Source organism: Phodopus roborovskii, unplaced genomic scaffold (assembly GCF_943737965.1).
Source record: "Phodopus roborovskii unplaced genomic scaffold, PHOROB, whole genome shotgun sequence".
NCBI lineage: Eukaryota > Metazoa > Chordata > Mammalia > Rodentia > Cricetidae > Phodopus > Phodopus roborovskii.
The window spans coordinates 65,259,743-65,281,392 of NW_026126418.1; the positions used below are offsets into that span (position 1 = coordinate 65,259,743).

The 21,650-nt window shown below is 45.1% G+C and overlaps 1 protein-coding gene across 4 annotated transcripts in view; it reads right to left on the minus strand.

Moving 5' to 3' along the window:
- Positions 1-21,345, minus strand: part of Pax8 (paired box 8) — a 57,019-nt gene extending 35,674 nt beyond the window's left edge. For all 4 annotated transcript variants that reach the window (XM_051184753.1, XM_051184751.1, XM_051184752.1 and 1 more), the window contains exons 1-2: positions 21,195-21,345; positions 20,754-20,861 (exon numbers count right to left, since the gene is read on the minus strand). In XM_051184753.1, the coding sequence (XP_051040710.1) occupies positions 20,754-20,778 (25 nt within the window). In that variant the 5' untranslated portion in view covers positions 20,779-20,861; positions 21,195-21,345. The remainder of the gene's footprint in view (positions 1-20,753; positions 20,862-21,194) is intronic.
- Positions 21,346-21,650: the final 305 nt, after the last annotated feature.

Genomic DNA, 21,650 nt, shown 5'->3' on the forward strand with positions numbered 1-21,650 from the left:
CAGAGGCAGCTGCAGCAGCTCCTCTGATTGTGTAGGCTCCTTTCTGGGGAGTCCTCCTCCCCCATTACTACTCACTGGACTCCTCTAGGAAGCCAGGTACTTTCCACTTGGACAGTTCAAAGAGGTTTCGCCATAATGTCCCTGATCCTGAGTCTTTAAAAAGATCTTCTGGTGATTGCTCAGGGTTTATATCCATTCTGTAGAATATAAATAGCTATGAAACAAAATCATTAATTAGTTGATTAAACATGAACTTGAAACCAGGAACCTCCCAGTGTCCTGGTTGGTGTGCTAGAGGTCTTTTTTTCTGGCTCCCTCCCCCCAAGATTCCTGAGGCCTGTGGATTCCTGGTACCAAAAGCCTGAGCAGTGGTAGACATCTCTGACCTACACGGCAGGAGTCAGAGCTCTACAATACAGAGCAGGTGCAGACACCTGCTCAGTATACAGTTTGACTTCCCTCTTCCTCACAAGTCACCGCAGAGGCTAGTGGCTTTTATGTTGTTGTTTTCTTTTTTTGGTTTTGTTTGTTTGCTTGTTTGGTTGGTTTTGGTTTTTTGTTTGTTTCAAGAAAATGGGTTGATATTAAAACAGTTTTCAATTAGTTAGATTTCAATTCAATGAGTGCTCACTCTCTGATTGTATTTCTTGGAGACCTGTAACATGTATTCAGATGACTTCTGGGCTTGAGAAACATACACATTAATAACCTTTACTATGTTACCAAACCTTAAGGCTTTTTGACCCTTTCACTATGGACCCCTTGAACCTGTCACCTGCCTTCCACCAAACAGACCTGGAGGATACCCCCCAGTGTGTGTATGTACACTAGGTGAGGGGGATCAGTGTGTGAAGCGTGTGCATCTGTAAATGGGGTTAGTACATGGTAAACAACCCAAGTTATGTTATCATGTCCTGCTGGGACACTAAGTTCTGTCGCTCTGCTACAAGGTTACATACTTGAGTTTACTGAGCAGGCGTTTAAAACTCACTTTGAGATGGGTAAGGAGGAAAATGAGAGGTGGCCAGGAAAACCCCTAGTAGGGACAGAAAAAATGAGAGTGGAGAGAAAGATGACAACAGGATGTGGAGGGGGGTAGTGTGGAGGAGGGGGAAGAAGGAAGACACACAACTGTAGTTGGGGTAACTACAGTGACTAGGAGGCCAGATAAAGGAGGAGTCTAAAATATAATTCAATCACAAAGTAGAAAAAAATAGGCTTTCCTTTTTTAACCAAACCATCTCTCAATTTCTCTCCAGCTCTGGGTTATTTTGTCTTTGGGATGTGATTGACAAGCATAGGGAGGAGTAAAGGGTGGGCTTTGGCTAGAATTAGGGTCAGACACAATTAGAAAGACTGTATGTGTAAGTTGGGAGAGGTGCCGTGGAGTGGGTGAGAGGGGATGAAAGATTGGACAAGGCAGGACAGCAGGAAATCTGGCCACCCTGAGTTGTACAGGTAGGAACACATGAAGACCTGCCTTTCTAAGTACAACATACCAAGCAAAACCTACAACAAAATCTCCCATCTGTGTTTTCCATAACTGTCTTAGTTAGGGTTTTCTATCGCTGTGAAGAGACACCATGACCACAGCAACCATTATAAAGGGAAACATTTCATTGAGGGGCTCACTTACAGTTTCAGAGGTTCAGTAAGTTACCATGGTGGGAGCATGGCAGCACTCAGACAGACGTGGCGCTGGAGCTGAGAGCTCTACAGCTTGACTCAGAGGCAACAGGAAGTTGACTGACTGTCACACTGAGGGAAGCCTGAGCAAAAGAGACCCCAAAGCTCGCCCCCACAGTGACATACTTCCTTCAACAAGGCCACACCTCCTAACAGTTCCACTTCCTTTAGGGGGCATTTTCTTTCAAACCACTACAATAATCATGACAGCCACTAACCTAGAACCTGAAGCCATAGCAAAGGGGATTGTTTTATCTAAGACCACACTCAAGGCTGCTGAAGAAAGTGGAATGGGATAGAGATGAACAGATACAACCTACAGGTGTTGGTTCCAGAGGAGGAAACCCAGAGTGCTGACAATTAAAAAAAAAAAAAAAACAAAAAACAAAAACAAAATAAGTAAATAAAAACATGGAGTTCCCTGCAGAGTCAGAGTCTAGGTGTCTCCAGAGCATATGATCCCAGAGGCCTAACACTCCAGGGCTGCCCTTGGGCTCGGGGGCTAAGGTCAGAAGCTTCCCAAGAGGAAGAAAAAGCTAAGGTTGAGCCTCCTACATAGCACACCAGCAGGGTGGCCCTGAGGCTGATGTAAGAAGATGAGAACAGGCGCAGAGGATCACAAGGGCGCCTATGTAACCCCTGTAGTGAGGGAGCAGGCTGCTGTGACCGACTGTCTGCAGAAGGGACATGTACCATGCATACTCAGGCTACTCTGAGGGTGCCTGCCAGCAAAGAGATGACCTAACGTCAGGTGTGCTTCCTTGCAGAGCCAGGACAGAATTTGTTTTCTGACTTGCTCATTTTCTGCCCATGAAGGCCCCTTTGGGGATCTTGGTGCTTTTGTAGTAGAAGAGATGGCATAGATTGGGTGGAGTGTATTCTGAACCAAGGAGTACCCTGAAAGAGTGTGTGTTCTCTCATCAGCTTGTTTGCTTGTTATTTTTATCTTTTTAAGTTCAAATCCATTCTTGAGGCTCTCATATGGGGTTCTGTGCTGGACATCAGGAGCAAATCACCCTCCACTGTAGAGCAACAGAAAGGGTTTGGACAACAAGTGCTGACATCCCTTACTCTGTGTCAGTCTCAAACCTCGATTTCTGTGCTTGGTGTCACAAGGACTCAAATGAGCTACAGTCAAGATTAGGGAAGCGGTGATGAGCAAGACTCTGACATGTGGTACTTATATTGTGATAAGCTGAACTGTGTCCTATTCATTAAATTCATATGTTGAGGTCCTAACCCTCAATGTTTCAGAATGTAATTTTATTTGGAAACAGGACCTTTGTAGATAATGAGATTAAAATGAGATAGTTAGGATGGACACTCATCTGTTATGATCATGCCATACACAATAGTATAAATTCGGACACAGGGATAGGCGGATGGGGGGGGCATATGAAGACTGAAGGTATGCTGCCATGAGCCAAGGGACACCAGAGATTACCAGCACACTAGCAACTAGGAAGGAAGAAGGAAGCAACTTTGGTAACATCCTGACTTAAAACTGCTGTTCTCCAGAACCATGTGCTAAGAAATTTATGATGTTTATGCCATCTAGTTTGGGTATTCTGTCACCATGGCCCTAGCAAACTAAGACACAAACCAATAGGCTTTTGATTTGTTTTGTCTGTATATGTATAGGTGTGTGTGTGTGTGTGTGTGTGTGTGTCTTGCTATGTGACCCAGGCTTGGCACTTGTCTTAGCATCCCAAGTGCTGGGCTTATAGATGTGTTTTGCCTAAATTTATGTCTGTGCATCTTATGGTATGCCTGGTGACTGCAGAGACCAGAAGAGGGTGTCATATCCCCTGCAATCGGAGTTACAGAAGATTGTGAGTCACCATGCAGGTGCTGGGAATTGAACCTATGTCCTCTAGGAGCTAGTTTTCTTTACTGCTAACTCATCTTTCTAGCCTCCTCAATGGGGTTTTAACTCTGAAATGAACACAGAAGGTGGCAAGTCCCCTGTGAGACACTCTTCTGATGCTTTTGGCTATCTCCTAGCTTCCCTCTAAAGGGTCCTTTAGCACAGCAAGTTCAAGCAAGAAAGACTCAGAGGAAAATCCCTTTAAACATCACACCCGCATCTCTGTCATCACTGTTTCCCTCTCAAGCCAAACTCTGGTCTTCATTCTTGATATTTTATCTTGTAGAGCACCCCCCCCCACGAGCATCAGTGAATTGGCACAGCAAAGTCCCAACATACACCTCTTCTCTTGCCCTGTGTCAGACAGGGTCCCTACTAGGGTACATGTAGAAGATGCTAAACTCATGGGGTAGCCTCAAGTTGTACCAGCTATTCATAACTGGTACAGTTAGCATAACCAACCAATTCCTGAAACAGTAACCCACTTCCCTGAGACAAGATGGAAGTGCACCCACGAGCTAAGTACCGTTCTTAGGCTCCATCTCCAGTGATCCCATCACTTGGGATTATATTATTTATTTTTTTCACTGATGTGAAAAAAAAGAAGGGTTTATTTTTGGCTGATAGAAGATATAGTTCACCATGATGGGGACGGCAGGAAAATGAGGTATCTTGTCATACTGAATCCACAGTCAGGAAACAGAAGTGAGTACTTTTGCTCAACTTGCTTTCTTCTTTTTGTTTGGCCCTGAACCCCAACCTATGGGATAGTGCTGCCCACAGTTGGAGTGGCTCTCCCTTCTTCAATTAAATCTTCCTGGAAATGCATGGCCTTAGAGGTGTATTTTCATGGTGATTCTAAATGAGCTGAGTTTACAATGAAAATTAACCACTAAAGGGACTAAGCCTCTAAAACATGAGTCTTTGTGGTTAAAGCATATAGCAGTGACCTACTGAAATAATTGCTGTAGGTGTGAAGAATAGAGCTGGGTGTGAGGGCTGGAAGAAAAGAGGTGAAGAAAAGGGAGGAAGGAAAAGAGAGGGAAAGAAAAGGGGACTAGAAAAGGGGAAATGAGGAGGAGGAATGGGAGGAAGGAAGGGGAGGAGGAAGAAGAGGATTTGGCACGTTCTTGTTAAGCATTTGACTACACATCTACATGCCAGATATTGACTGTGGTTTGAGTCTTAGCCTACAATAACCTAGAAATCCTCTGTCCTCACAGGAATGCTTGCCTTTAATCTAACCAGACACCCTGCCAAGCAGCCTACATCCACCAGGCTGGCTCCCGGTTCAGAACTGCCCATGTCTGCCCATGTTTGTAACTTCCAGTGGCCTTCAAAATCCAACATGGGTGCCCTGCATTTGACCTCCCCAGGGCTAGAGAGGGTGTTCCAGTGGAGTGGCCCTAACCTTAGTAGCTATGGCAGGTTCTCCAGAGGGCTGCATTCCTTGTTTCCTCAGTTTCCTGGTTGTCATTTATTATAAAGAAATTGAAAAGTAATTATATCGTATCACATGGTAAAAAATCAGGTATGCTTTACATTGAAAAACCTTTAGTCAGTTAATAAAATGACAAATATGTTATTGGAGAATTCACACAGCCCTCACTACATATAAGATTCTGTACAATGTGCTGGGCATTTGAAAGTTTTGAAAGGGTTTTTACTTTCATCTAGCTCAGAGACAGGATACCGCAATCAAAAAGCTGGAGTTGGTAATGGGAGCTGGATTCTGGATAGGTCAACAGAGCAGATGGAGTGGGCAACCAGACAGGATAGTCACTAAAGACTGAGGGTATCACCGGGTGCTTATGGTGGCATACACTTTTAATCCCAGCACTCGGGAGGCAGAAGTTAGCCTGGTCTACAGAGTGAGTTCCAAGACAACCACGGCTGTCACACAGAGAAATCCTGTCTCAAACCCCTCTCCTCAAAATATATTGAGGGTATCTGAAAATCTCATTGGAAGGGTGGGATTTGAGCAAAGTTTTGTCAAGTTGTGGGAAGAGGAATGGTGACCAGGGCCTGGCACTGAATGGGCAAAGGTCTGGAAGTGGAAATGTACATGTGTGTGCTCGCGCGCGTGCACGTGTGTGTGTGTGTGTGTGTGTGTGTGTGTGTGGAAAACAATGATGAGTTTGCTAAGGCATGGCTTTGCATAGAGAAATACTGAGAAATACGGCGGGCAAGGTGGAAGGGAGTGCCTCAGGTCCTACACTAGGAGTTGACGGGGGCGGGGGGGGGGGGGGGACGACAACCTGTTAATAATTGGATTAAAAGGGAGCACAAGCAAGGATCCAAGATGATTTTGGAAAATCACCAGGCTAAGTTTTTCTGGAATGGTGCCAGGAGAGGAGAGAAATCAAAACATTTTGATAACGTGAGTAATCTAGCTATCAAAACGTACTGCCACAGCTGTTCCCTTAATAAAAACATCACAAAGTCTAACAGACTCCGACAAGAGAGAAAAAGGTACATGAGAAGTGCCAAACACAGAAATGTGAAGTCAACCAGGCAAGGATGGAAGTTTTATGAAGAGGTGGGTCGAGTGCTCTGTAAGCAGACTTTGGGGTGGCCGAATAGAATGAATATGCCAGCCTGGCTTTATTGAATCCCCCCATGTCTGCTCTGTGCCCACCCATCGTTCATCTTCCCATCGCTAGCTCCTTCACAAAGACACACATCCCAGAATTCCCCACCTCTACTGTGCGACTTCCCCTCTGGCCCTCTCTCTGCTACATACACAAGTCACAGTTTAGCCTGCCTCCTTCTCCCCCTTGTTCAGCACTTTGTGTCTGTGTGGACCGAAGCCTTCTCTTTCTTTGGCTGTAGATGAAAGTCCACTTTGCCTTTCTATCTCTGGAATGTCAGCATGATGGCAGAGGTGTCCAGTCTTGATAATACTGCCTGTGGCAGGGCAGCCCTCAGAGTCTCTGTCTTCAGTGCTCCATCTTTGGGGATCAAGAGACTGGATTTTGGACAGAATGAATCCTGTTGCTATTGCTGCTGTCCCCTTTAGTAGCTTTGTCCTGACCCAGCAACACTCAAAGACTTAGTAGGTAGTTATTTATTTAACTGAATGTTTTAATGTTAACCCTTCTTTAAAAATTCTTTAATTAAAACTTGGGGCTTGCATGGCCTGGGAATATATAGTCAGGTAAGGGTACACAGAGAGGATTTGGGCAAATGGAATTAAATGCCAATGGGTCATGCCTATGGGTTTGCAGAGTATGCTCTGGGCAGCCAAGGTAACAAGACAGGGAATAAGGAGTCAAAATCAGAAAGCAAGGAGATATGTAGATGCTTCTATATGAGCTGGAACCAACCTGAGACAAGGGGTACCAACAGAGCACCTACCAGGCAGAGAAATGGGTCAGTGAGAGGCTCCCATAGGAGAATGGAGGGCTGGGACTAGGAGCCTTCCCATAAAGTGGACCTAGATGTGTGTGAGCTCCAGAGGGAGACAAAAGAAACCACAATATCCATGGGTTTCTGGGAGGGTCTCTTCAGGGATGACAAGACCTTCAGAGGAAATCTCAAGGAGAGGTCTTGTGATTAATTTTAACTGTCAACCTGACACAATCGAGAATCACCTGGAAAGACAGTGTCAACAAAGGATTGTCTAGATTAGTTCAGCCTGTGGATTTGTTTGTGTGAAAGGATTCAGGTATCTTGGTTACATTAATTGAGGTGGGAACACCCACCTAACATGATTGTCACCATGCCCTGGATTCTGGGTTATATGAATGGAGGCTGAATACTAGCAGGCATGCATTAATTCATTGCTCTTTGCTCTGGACTGTGAGTGTAAGGTAACTGACAGCTTCAAGGGCCTTAACTTCTCTGCAATGGAACTGTGAGCCAAACAAACCCTTTCTCCTTTAAGTTACTTTTGTCAGGATATTTTATCACAGCAACAGGAAACAAAACTAGGTGTTTACCAGGGAGGCTGAGTCAATGAGACCACAGCAGCTTGCACAGATGTAACAGATGAGCGGGTACATGCCTGTGAAGCGGAGTGATGCCAGGCCCTACTCCAGTATCTACCTTACTCTGTTCCTTAAGTGACCAACATATATGAACTATATCATATACCTAGAAAGAAGGGGCATTGTTAGGGAAAATCAGAGCAAGTACCAGAGATGCTCTCTGATGGAGAGAGGCATGTGGATCTCATTATAACATGTAATCAGAGAGGCATAACCTCTTTGTGGACATCAAACAATACCCTTCACACCAATACCAGCTATTCTGACATGTATCAAGTCAGGACGGTCCCACTGTTCTGCAACAAACACCTTGAAGCAGTGAGTTCACAGGACTGCTGAATCAGATCCTAGATCCAGGGTCCCAAAGAACAGACATAGAAGTTCATAAGTAGAAAAAGCTGTTTTGTCTACAAATGCACTGTCCCCTGCTAGCACTTTAGGCTTTGTTGTATGGATGTGCACGACTGCTCACCTACAAGAAAGTGTTCTTTGAGAATTACAGACTTATGAAAGTGATAATTACTTGTTTTCCAAGTCAATCATATTGCTTGCAATAATCATAAACACTGCTCTGTGGATGTGTTCAGCAGTCTTGGTCTGACATGTTTCTGAGATTTGCTAACCTTCCCTGTTCCCTTTAAGGTTTTATCCAATAGACACCTGCATAAACTTGGGTGTAGTTGCTCCAGAATTCTAAACCAGAGCAGAATGTTAGAGATGAGAGCAGAGGATCCTGTCTGGACAATGTGTGCTCAATGCTTCCTCCTTAGGGTACAAAAAAAAAAATCTGGATTCTGCAAAGAGTAAGTCCTTCAGAAATTGCCACTAGTGAGTTTATCCAGATCAGAGAAGATCCACCAAGAACTCTAAAGAGCTAGTGATGTTAAAGGTGGCTGCTAGCAAATGATCACCTGTTCCTGAGCCTCAACTGACAAAAATAACGTTGAACCTGCGAGTGTCTACTGAACCTCCATGACCATCCATGTTCTTTAACTTTGTAAGGCACTGGGGTCAGGAAATTAGGACATGGCTGGATAAAACATATTCCTCTATTCAGATCTAAAGTCATAAGCTACAAAACCAAGGTTGTATGGGCTATTTCCTCATTTATAAATGAACCCACAGTATAGAGCAGAGATCCTGGGTAGTTTGGATTCTACTTTCCCACCCCATCTATTATCATCTCCTTGTCAACTGTGGATTCAACCAGGACTTATCAGTCACACGTGTAATTGCATAGCTGAGTCTCTACGAGTCTCTGGGAATAGAGGGACTTCTCTGTCCCATTTATCACCTGTGTTCCTTGGGCAGTTTCTAAGCTTTGTATAGTCTTATTCCCAGTGTACTTATGTGTGTAAGAAGGTAGCAGTATGTCTTATGTAAACTTATATCGGCCAGCATATGTGGTACATATGTGAGTGTGTGTATCCGAGGTGGAGAACTAAACTGAAAATGTCCATGTGTCTAGACTATAAGATTTAAGTAGCCATTCACTCATTCTCAGAACTGGCTATGCCCTTGTATGAGCCCACAAGAAAGTGGCTTGTGCATCTTTATCCTTTCTCTAGTTCCAGGTCTGGTTGTATGCGTGTGTCCATGTATTAAGTGTGAGTTTCAGGGGTATGTGTGTGTTAATACTTGTGTGCATTAATATGTGTGTGTTAATGTGTGTTATTATGTGTACAATAACACATGTATGTTAATATGTGTGTGCATTCATATGTATGTTAATATGTGTGCATCTAGATGTCTATGTGTCTCAGGGGCACTCACTGGACTTCAGTCTGTGAGGGAGGCCCTCTCTGTTCATTTTCCAAATCCTGCTCACTCAGAACAGGCCATAGATGACACTCTCTCATCTTAAAGCCTCTATTCCACCCTCATCACACTTTAGGGTGTACCACAAGGTTGTCTGAGAAAGCTCTGATTTTTTAGAAGAGGTTCCTGATCTGCCACAAGGACTGTAGGACCTGCATCCAGGTGTGCAAACCCTCAGCCTCCTGTCACTACAATGTGATGACAGAGCCTCACTTGTGACTCCCCTTGACTTTAACACTAGTTGGACTATTTGGTGTAATTGAATCCTATGCAGGTGTGTGTGTGTGTGTGTGTGTGTGTGTGTGTGTGTGTGTGTGTCCTGACAGACCCTCCAATAGCTCAAGCTTAGAATGTAGGAGCCACAAAGATGAATAGTCCATATGCAAAGTAGACTACAAACAGCCAGAAAAACACAGCATTAGGATTTCATGGGGGAATCAGAGGAAAAGAAGGAATCATAGAATGCTTTACAGGAGGTAGAGGGTCTGCTGAAGATAGATCAGATACGGGCAGTAGGTGGGTACCAATTGATTGACAGGATAAAGAGCTCCTGAGCTCATACAATATATGAAGTTGGAAAGAGCGTTAAAGCTGGGCATGTGTGACACTAAAGGCCAGTCTCTTAATTACACCCTTTTATCCTTTACTAAAGGGAAACTTAAATTCTCTGGGCTAGAGGTGGGTGCTGTCTGTGTGGGGCAGATAGACAAACACAGAAAAAACAGTCTGCAAACAGTCAGAGGTTTTTCAAATGCCAGTGATGGGTGGCAACAGATGCCCATCATAAGATGGGCCTGTGAGTATGGAGAAGTCATCCACAATTGCCACCTCCATTTTGAGGCTTCTCCAGCACAGAATCAGTGTTCAAATGAAAGAACAATTGTGTCTACACTGCATGATACAGAAAACAACTTCTAGAGGGACGGACTCAAAGCACAGACTGGGCAGGAGCAGAATGTGCTATGGAACATCAGGTATTCCCAAGCCAAAAAAAAAAAAAAAAAACTCCTTGAAGCTGGCAGAATCTAGCATTTTAGCTCTGCAGAAGTGAGCATCTGTCTAGGATCCTGGCACCTATAATTCTGTCTCATTTTGAGATGTCCAGCCATGTAGAGATGAAACTCCAGTATAGACTTCCCTGGAGCTTGCTGCTCCTACCCAGGCTCCCAGGCTAGCTTTCTGGAGCAGAGTGCTTCAGGGATCCACCAAGCCACAGATGGCCACAGGGATCCACCAGGCCACAGATGGCCACGGAAGGTTTATCCCAGCAGTGATGATGTGGTTGCTCTCTGGTGGCTGCTCAAGACAAATGACCTGAGCCTCCTGTGTTCCCCACTGACCTGTTTGTCAGTGTCTGTCCTTGACCTACCCCTGAGTTGTTTTGTCTGCTTATCCCCCTCCTGGTTCTATGGGTCTTTTCCCTTTAAAGGTATTCACAAGAATCTATTTCCCTGCCTTGAGCATGTATTTCCCATGTCTTCATGATGAAAGCACAGCCATTCACCATTTTTGTCCTGGCCACAAATGCCACCATCGCTGGCATGGTGCCCTGATCATGGTAGGTGGCACTCCATGTAGGCTAGTTAAGCTGAAATAAACTTCTGGCTCTCAGATTCCAGCTGCTTCCTAGATTGACTCTAGTGCTGTTTCTTGCCCACACCCCCTCTCCCCACCTCTACCTCAGAGTGAGAATCAGATGCCCTTCATAAGATGGCTCTGTGAGTAAAGAGAAGTCCCCCCACAATCGCCACCTCCATTTTGAGGCTTCTCAGGAACAGAGTCAATGTTCGAGTGAAAAGGGCGAAGCCAAGCTGAACTCAGCAACTAGTACTCACTAAGACTTAAATGTCAACCAGGGTTTGCCATCAGGCTCAAACTGGCTTATTATTATGCAAAGCAGCAAAATAGAAGACAGAGGTGGATAGAGAAGAGGGGGGAGGAGAAAAGGGAAGAAATCAGAAAATGGGTGATTTTTCATTTCTAAAAACTAAGTGGTATGGGTCTGTCTGTATTAAAAACAAGTTTCTAAGACAAATGTTTGCATGTCCGTCTTAGCTGCATACACAGCATAATTGCTAAGGCACGGGGGCCCTTGGGAAGACTCCATTAAGACCCTAGCACAGTGTTGCTCAACTTTGTAATGCTTCAGTCCTTTAATACAGCACGTCATGTTGTGCTGACCCCCAACCATAAAATTACTGGTGTTGCCACTTCATAACTGTAATTTTGCTACTGTTATGATTTGGAATGTACATATTTTTGGGGATAGAGGTTTGTCAAATGGGGTCATGACTCATTGATTGAGAACCCCTGGATTCCAACCTAAAGTCCACAGAAAGTTTGTTCTATTGAAAGCTCAGAGCTCCTGTGACTAAGCTTTCTTGTAAAATGAAGCAAGAAATGGTTTTCTAGCTACAACGGTTCACAGTGGCTGAGGGCATCTTAGTGGACATTTCCCAAGTAACCTTCCTATTTCGGATGTTTTGTCTATGTGGAATAGGGAAAGGTCTCTGCTAAATCTACAAAAGAACAAAATTTCAGCTCTGAGTTTCAAGTTCTCCGTTTGAAATCTTGGAAGACCTGCTAAAACTGTGTGATATCTGGAAATGTGTCTGGACACTCAGGACACTCAGTTCCTCAGTGGCCATGATAAGGAACTTTTCTTTTACTATGGCTAATGATAAAGCTCAGTTTTTTGGTTTTTGGTTTGTTTGTTTGTTTTGTTTTGCTTTGTTTTTGTTTTTTTTTTTTTAAGAGTGCTTGCCTGGGTTACAGGAATCTGGGATTTGATCCTCACCACTTCATAATCCAGTTGTGGTTCATGGCTATAACCTGAATATTCAGAAGGTAGAGGGAAGGGCATCAGAAATTCATGCTATCCCTCTGATACCTGAGCTACTTAAGTCTATTTATTTATTCATTTATTGAATAAATTTTTATTTATTCAATATTTATTCAATGAATAAATATTTATTCATTGAAATAGGGTTTCTCTGTGTAACCCAGGCTGTCCTAGAACTCACTCACTCTGTAGACCAGGCTGGCCTTGAATTCACAGAGATTCACCTGCCTCTGCCTCCTGAGTGCTGGGATTAAAGTCATGAGACACTTACCACCTAGTTCTTAAAGTGGAAAAAAGAGAAAGAAAAAGAAAGACATCTTTAGTAGCCACTATGTGCCATGGTGAGGATATTAATTTCTTTTGAATATATATTTATGTTGATATATTATATATATATATATATATATATATATATATATATTCATTTGGACATGAGTTTTACATATACTGCCTCCTTGAAACCCTGAAACATTTCCCAATTTCATACAGATAAAGTAATCAAGGCCAAAAAGACAACAGACTTGTCTAAGGTCACATAGAAAGAAAATAGCAAGGCCCCAGGTCAAGAACAAAATCTCCAGGGCTTAATCCCCTCCTGCTGCCTGCAGAATAGGGTCTTCGATGGTGGGAGGCTGGAACAAGACCCTGGCTTCACAGTCATTTCCGGTGTCCCTCATTCTCTTGACACCTCACAGCCGATGTGCTTATCCCAGGGATAATAGCTCTACTATCCTCCTCAGATATTGGATACACTAAAGAATAAAAATTACAACACAAACAGAGGGTTGGGTGTGTGCAAACACACAGTTCACAGGATGACAGCAGATTAAGCTATTTCCCTCTTAGATGCGTCATTCAGCCAGACCGGTCTGCTGCCCTTTTCTGACAGTGACATTATGTCCCAGCAGACTAATTAGCACTAACTGCCAGGTCACTCCAAGGCCACTTAGGAAAACAAGTGAAAAAGGCAAAACCAATGGCCATTGTGGCTGGAGACAGAAAGAGGAAGAGAGAGAGAGAGACTGAAGGAGGGAAAAAGGGGAGGGGAGAAGGGGAAGGAGGGAGAGAAGGGGTAGGGACTAAAGATGAGGGGTATGCTCTTTCTTCCAGTTTCTCTGCTTAAATCAAACCATCACAAAAAGTGTAACCAGCTCAGCAGCTAAATTAAGATGTTAAAACATGTCCCATTTTAAGCTGTTGTTAAAAAAGGAACATCTGTAGAGGCTCCAAAGGAGCAGAAACCTTGGCTTTTATGCCCTGAGTGAGTGAAAGTGTGTGTGTGTGTGAGAGAGAGAGAGAGAGAGAGAGAGAGAGAGAGAGAGAGAGAGAGAGAGAGAGAGAGAGAGACCCCCAAGGAAGCCACAAGGAAGCAAAACTAGACTTGGAGAAAGAGCTCCAGTCCCCAGGATCCCAGCTACATAGCCATAAGATTGATTGCCCAGTGTTGGCCCCTGAAGGCCTTCCTGGATACAGGGAAACTCTATCACAGATACTCACTGCTCCTGAAGTGAACCCAGGCACTCAGGTTTTGAGCTGCTACAGAAGGGAATGAAGTTCCCTATGGGAACTCTCTAAGGTGCCCAAGGGTGGCACTTCTTCATGTACAGAGAGAGATGCTGTGATGGTTTTGGAGGAATGTGTTAAAGGAAGACCCCTTTTGCTTTGGCTAATAGCTGACCCTTCTGTCTCCCCACAGCAACTTTCAAGAGACAGTTCCCTAACCTCACAGATGGAAAGGCAGAGCCATGCTGCAGACAAACACATTTTAGTTAATTGCTAGAAGATTGGGGGACATGGAGGAGGAGACCAGCTGACAGACTGAAGCCTCTAACAGTCCCTGCTGGTATAGGCAGGCTCTGCAGCCCCTTTCCTGGTGTTCTGACTGAGTTTCTATCAAGTTTCCAAGTGTGGACTGGTCCATCCATCTGCTGCTACCAAGTTTTGATGATCTGGATTTTGGATGGAAAAAGAATGGACTGAGATCTTTGTCCATGAGTTTCCTTCAATTCTATAGAAATGTACATGAAATACCTGTCAGGCAAAGTCACGAGAATTAAATATGACGGATGTGCCTGTTCTCAGTACAGTGCCACACCTGTAACAGTCCTCAGAGATCAAAATCTCAGCTTCCTGGCACTAAGCTCTGGGGTAAGCTTGCCTCTTGGGGACTGACTTTCCTTCTTGCCACAAAAGCAGCACTGCTTGAAGAGGAGGGGCTGCAAAGATGGCTACACAGAACCCACACATGCTTGGAATCTTATATGGCTTTGGGGACTATGGAATGGGACCTTTAGGAATAAATGCAGAAAAGGGACCCAAGAGTTCATGAGGGACACCGAAACTTCCCTACCGTCATCTTGGACAAAGATGCTTGCTTTTTACCCAGACCCCATTCCTAGGAAAAGATCTTCAGTCGAGGCAAAGCTAGCTAGTGACCTGAATGAAGGGTTTACCCAAAAACCTTGCCATGAAGAGTTTTGTTGTTGTTGTTGCTGTTTTGTTTTTTTTCCTGACCCCTGTAAAATAAACATTTGATCACGGGGTCCCCATGAGGCCATGGGAGTGGTTGGGAGGTGGGTGGTGGTTGGAAATCAGGTAGGCCTGCTAGCCTGACTCTGGCCATGGGCAGTCTTCTCTCCTCACCTTGTTAGTGCCGGAAAAAAAAAAAGTTTGAAACCCTTTCCACCTGGAATATCCAATTCCAGATTTACTGTGGCAGACTGGGGAACTGGGCTTTCAGTTTCAGGAGCCCAGAGCCCCCTAATGGCTATTCTTTGTACTTTTTACCTCAAAGAGACCCATTTAACATTGCCTCCTCACTTTGACTCCCTTCTCCCAAAGAACCTGGGCTAAGTAAGGCATTGCCACCTGAATCCAAAAAGAAACATTCATGTTTTTGGAGTGCACTCTCTTAAAGCAAGTTTTTTGGGGCCCTGAAGTTTCACCTCTGAAGGAAATGGGAGCTCAGAGGGGAAGGAGGGGAGATGCCTCAGCTTATACCAAGTATCAACTTACAGGCAAAATAATAATTCAGAATGGGAACTCATTCATGCTCCCTCCTTTTAAATCTCTCTCTCTCTCTCTTTCTCTCTCTCTGTTCCCCACCTCCCCATCCCCCACCTCTCTCATTCTCAGACTCTCAGAGTTCTCAGCTGAGAACTCTGGCACTTCTTGGATTGATAGAGTGGCTTTAAAATGCTTAGAACTGAAGGAAGACAGACCAACTGTGGCGAGAGAAAGTAAACACATCCATGCACCAGTCAACTCTGGCAAGCGCCTTGCTGACATTACAAACTATAGTTCCTGCCTGTGCTGAAGGGGGATGCTCTAGCAGTCTGGGTAAGGACCAAAACCACAAAGCCACTTCTCTGCCTGAGTTAGTTGTACCCCAGAGGAGGCAGGTCACTTTTTTTTTTTTTTTTTTTTTTTTTTTTTTGACCTGTTTAGATGTTCCTGAGCAAAGTAGAGAGAAATACACCAGTGTGTGCCTCCTTGGCTTCATGTTTAATAATGTATCAATAAAAGAGAGAGGGAAGTTTCATTTTTTCTGCTCTAGAAGGTTTCTCCTTACTGCAAATTCTTTATGTGCAGGTGAAACTTGCCTGTGAAGGAACTGGAATTTTTCACACACACAAAAAGAGAGAGAATTTGATAAGGGCATAATTTGATCTGAACATTTGAGCAACTTTTCCTGCAGGGGATCTATAATTTCTACACTACCCTTGTGTGTGTGTGCATGTGTGTGCGCGCGCGCGCGCGCGCACGCATGCACCCACACACACATTGTTTTTATGAAAGCCAATTAATAAATGCTAATTCATTCAGGCATATCTCCACTAAATTACTGTTTCATTTAATTGCGGGGGAATTTTCCATTACTAAACTCTCCCTTGCTGATTTTTTTTGCATTATTTATATATTTTTCCAGTTTCACTAATAGTGAGGTTGGTATGTGATATTATCTGCTGTTTGTACGTCTTAAATTTCATTTTCATTTGAAATGTTTCCTCATTCTTGCTGCTCCACATAATCTTGGAGAAACAGAATTAAAAGCAGACAAGATTTTATTTTTTGCATAAATGATTGAAAAAGACACAGGCTGAAATTAACCTGACATGAGTGTATTTTGCATGATTATATTTCTCTCTTCTTGAGGTGCACAACTGTGTGTGTGTGTGTGTGTGTGTGTGTGTGTGTGTGTGTGTGGTGTGCTGGGAAGGAGGGAGGGAGAGACGGAGAGAGAGCGGTTAATTCAGGAGTATCTTCATATATCAATAAGTCACAAGTCTGTCTATGAGAAACATGGATATTCAGACAGAGACCAGAGACGGGGCTTTCAGAACAAATAAAAACAGCACCCATATCTTTGTGTATGTTCCTAGAACACAATGTACATTTTTGGGGGGGGGGTTCTCTTCATAGATTTTCAAATCAAAACACTGGTAGCTAGATGCCCAGTGTTGTAACCAGTTGGCTGCCCAGGAGTTTGCCTCTTTTTAAATATTGAATAGAGAGCTTGAGGTGATGTTTACAGATGTCTCTGGGACTATAGTAGAGAATGTATGTTCAAAAGAATGAGTTCTGAAATTAGGATTTTAATTTATTATTTTTAAATCAAAGATCCTGGTCACCTGCACAGGGTCCACCTTCTTCCCTAAGTAAATGGTCTACTGCCATCACTTCCAGCCATCTCCTTCCCTCCCTCTCCTCCATCCCCTTCCTCTTTTCACTTTCTTTTCTTTTTCTTTATTCTTTTCTGTCTTTTTCTCTCTCGCAGTACAATGTGCTGGAGGTCAATGATTAAACTGTTTACTCCAAGGTTTAGTATGAGACAGCATGTCATCCACCATAAGTAAAGTTTCACCTTTACACCCAACTCCATCAATAATTACAGAGAGTAAAGATGACTGTTAGTAAATCATACTCACAATTAGCTCTTAACAAAAACTGATTTTATCTGTTCTAAGCATTCCTAGTTTCATTGATTTCACAAAAAAAAAAAAAAAAAAAAAAAAAAAAAAAAAAGCAGAGGAAACCTGATCCAAAATGAAGTAGGTACACAAAGGGCTACTAATAAGTACCTCCATGAAAAATGTATGCCCATAATAGTTACCCTCATTGCAATAGGAGACTTGAGGCTGTCATAAAATGTTTTGTTTCATTATATTAATAGATGATCTCTCTTGAACCAAAATGATTCTTAATAATTAAAATTCCATGGTTTCGATTTTTATTTGTTTCCTTCCTGTCCTTTGTCCTGCTCAGAAAAAAAAAAAAAATGACAAAGTCCTTTTAGGTATAGGTTGATAAAAATTAATTAACTTTCCTTTTACTCCAAAAAGGTCTCAAATAAATGCGTCCAATAGACATCAAAAAAGTGTCAATTAGAAATAATTACTTCTTATCAATCAGTGGGGCAATTAAAGTGACAACGCTTGAAAAGATACTTATCTTAAAACTAATTCACAAGGCAACTAAATTATCTCCTAATTAACTTGCAGAGGGTGGGAAGCTAGACCATCCTAAAACAAAGATGAATTGATGAATTGAAGAACCCCAGTACCTCTTTATGTTCCTAGACACGGGTTCACCTCTCAAGAAAACCTTTTTTTTTTTTTTTTTTTTTTTTTTTCTTTTCTGCTCAAGCCAGGCAAGAAACCTGGAAAGAAACGGATGCATTCCAGTTGAGTCTTTTCCACCTTTTCCCCAGGAGGCACCCGGCTTTGGGTGCCTTGATCTTCTCATCTGCCACTAGAATGATGTGTTTTCGGGACGGACTGAGGGGACAGTTTCTCCACAAGTTTTTTTGAATATTACTTTTAATGACAATTTGCTTGCTTTTTAACCAAACTCTCTTTTCCATGGAAACAGTACTATTTAAATTTTAGTATTTAAGTGCCGCTGTTCATTTCTCACTCATCTTTCAAAAAAAAAAATTTTTTTTTTTTTTTACGCTTCTGCTTTTAGAGAATTTTGTCCCCCGCTACAACAACAACAACAAAAAAAAAAAAAAAAAAAAATCCTGCAGATTTACGGAGCATTCAGCCCAACGCTGACTTACAGATGTCAAAATAATAAACTCACAGTACGAACTATCCTTGAGAATAAAGCTGTAGGGATGCTAAGACCTTTCTGCAAGTATAGATTCGCCTGGGATGAGTGGAAGTTGAAGGGTGACCCTCCTCAATCTGAGTGCCAGCGCGGCAGAAACTTTACTTGGGTAGCTAGGATGGCTGGACCAGGGGAGCCTAGTTTGGCCTGGCTCTGGCAAAAACCCGAGAGACCCTTGAGCTCTGAAGTCTGTTCCACAGAAATTTATACCCGCAGATTCCACAGCAGCAGACAGAAATTGAGGTGCCAGCAGATTTGTGGACTAGCCGCTTAACCCGAAGAATGGGCTTTTCAAAGGAAATAAGAAGGGTCAGTTTGGAATTCCTCTCTAAATAAGGAATATGATGTCAAATAAATGATCAGAAAAGCAGAGTAACTCTGGCTTAGCTTTGCCTACACGGAGATCAGGAGAGAAATGCAGGACAGACTTGAACTATTGGGGTTCCTTTGGGCATTTTTCTTCCTTTTAAAAATCGTGGTATATGGATGGACAAAGTCCCTCTTCCCCTCCTTACCCAGTTTATTTCTTCTTTTGTTTGGAGGAGAGAGAATAAGAGGCTCTTTCGGCCTTCTCCGTCAGAAAACTACCTGGTGTGGAGCTGGTGTGGAGGGAGACAGACGGGAAACACTCCCACCCAAGGGCGATCTACAACTGAGTTGATAGGAAAAATGCCTTTCTTTCAGCAACTGGGGCAGTCGTTGATCGAGAATGTGCCTTTGTCTTTTCGTCTTTTATTTTCACTTATTCTAAGGAGTGTTTTTAGAACGAAAATAAGCCAATCCGGAAAAATTCTGAAACCCTTATTTCTTAAAGCAGCGTTTGAGAAGAGTCTCGCTTATCCTCGTAAATTCTAGGTCTGTGAGTGCCCACTCTTGTCACCACCGGAAAGGTCAGGAGGAGGTCGAAGGGAGTAAACCCGAAACACCAAAAGCCTAGCCAGAGAGGTTAGCTGCAACCAGACCCCAGACCGGCTAGGCCAGGAAAACAACCAAGCTCCTGGCGCGGAGGCGATGTCCACTATCGTTCGCTAGTTTGACTAAAAAGACTCAGGGACTAAAATCTTGCCCTGACCTTAGAAAGAGGCACCTGGGCTCTCTAGATCTCTGGGAGCAGCCGGATCAGGGGTGCCTGGCAGCTGCACTGGTGGCGCCAGGGCAACGAAGGGAGTTCTCCAAGCCGCAGTCCCTGAAGCTGCCCCAGGTCGACCAGGGCAGCTAAGATCGCTGGGGTCTCACTTTGGGAGTCGGGCGGGGATGGGGAGTGAGCATCCGGCTCTCTCCTCTGCTGCTTCACAACGAACGGGGTTAGGAAACCTTTCTAAGCCCTAAGGGTTTGGCGGTATCCCTTCCAGCAAGGTCTGGACCATCCCAGCCGAGACTGCACGGTCTGACCCTGGCAGCTAAGGCAGCTAAATAAAGATCTCAGCCGCGCGGCGCGCGGGATCCGACCCTCCTTATTATAACAAATGTCCCGTTTGCTGAGCGCGACTTCATATTCGAGTAGAATTCATCTGAAATATTGATTTCCTCTCACTTGGCCGGCCCAAATCGATCGCGATGCGCCCTGGCCCCATAAATCGCTTTCCTCGCTCCCGACCAGGCTCCATCCATCACCGCCGGCCGGCCGAGTCGCGCCTCCGCCAGCTGTCCTCACAGGCGGTGCGACTGGGTGGTCGTCCACCACGCTCGCCAGCCTGGACCCTAGGGGTCCTTCCCCGAATATACCCTGGCCCTGGCCCGAGCGGGCGGATCAGGCACAGCTGCACGGATCTTGGGAGCTTTTGAAGGCCCTGGGCTGGGGCTCAGGTGGGGAGGAAAATTGGGGTCTTTTGGCGGCGGGCGCAGTCTGTCTGTGCCAATGGAAGCCCTGAACGTTGAGTCCCTGCCTGGCTCAAGCCAGGTAGGAAGGCATCCAGAAGACTTTAGTGCGCCACCGTTCCCAGACCCCCAGTCCCCAGACTCCTTTTTCCGTAGGATGAGACATGAGGCGGGGGTGGGAGGGGTGGGATCACGGCGCCCTAGGAGAGTCTTGGGAAGAACTGTATGCCCCCAAAGACCAAGGATTAGGGGTCGCCGCAAATCTAGAATCTGCTCGGCCTAAGGCCTGAGAGCGTGCAGGATGTCCACCCTGTCCCACTGGCTGTGTATGATGGTTGGGGGTGCAAAGGAAACCTTTGAGACCCCACAGATAACTCCTCACTGCTTCCTGTGGTTCTCAGAAACCAAGGCCGGGAAGGACAGCTTCAGCAGAGGGAGACCCAAAAACTGGAGACCAGCAAGGCAGTGGAGAGCCAGGCCCAAAGCGCCTCCAGCTGTGTCCCCCACACAGGTGGGTCCCACCAGCCTGTAGCATGAGTTCTCTCGCCCTACCCGCCCAAGCGCACACACCGACGCGCAGCGGCCTGAGGGCTGGGGGTCCTGACCCCTCCGCGGTCCTTACCGGATCTGATCGAGTTGTGAGGCATCGCCGGGGAGTCGCTCGCAGCCTGCAGAACACTCGCGGCTTTCTTACGCAGGTCCTGGCGGCGCCAGCTGCCACGCTGCTACCCTACATAAACCCAGGGCAAAGGGCATGAGACTTGAGGCCCCAACCTCATACCCCCTCCCCAAGCCAGGTCTTTTGATTCTCATTGAGTGCCAAGAGTAGGGGATTTTGGGAGGTGAAGTGAGGCCAACCTCATCCTGGCCTAGCGAATGTGCTTGCTGGGTTAGGAGTGTACCCAGGAAGCCCCAAACTCCAGCCAGGTACCCTATCCCTTTATTACCCCTGCCCTATCCCACGTAACTTGAGAGGGGAAGGGCTAGTCTTCTTGGGACCCTTTCCTCTCTCACAGGCCAGCTGTTTCCCAACCAGTTCTCTTCTAGCCCCTAGGCAACATACCTGGCCGGCTGGCCTCAGGCCCTCTCTGCCTGGGTCTGCCCCTGAGGGTGCCCAGGGCCCAGGCGTCTCTTCTTCCTTCTGAAGTTTGCTCCCATCCACCTGGCATCGCCAACCAGTTTTATCCCGCCGAGGCCCTGGGAGATGTGTCTGGCGAGGCTCTCAGGCTGCGGATTGGCTGGCTGGGTGCAGGGGGGTGAGGGAAGGGGAGGATTTTGCAAGGGGGACATGGCTGAGTGGACTCAGGAGTTAGAAACATTTGCTGGAGCTTCTGTTTCCAGCGGAGGGAAGAGAGGGCGGCTGAGTCCTAACTCAGCAGGCCAGGAAATACTGGGGGAGTGGAAGATGAAAGCCTCTGGGCCTGGGGATGTGGTTCTCTGGAAACTCTTAGGGTCATTGACCACCAGAGTGAACTCAAGGTTGCTCTGTGACACCCTCCAACCCTCCTCTGCCCCTGAT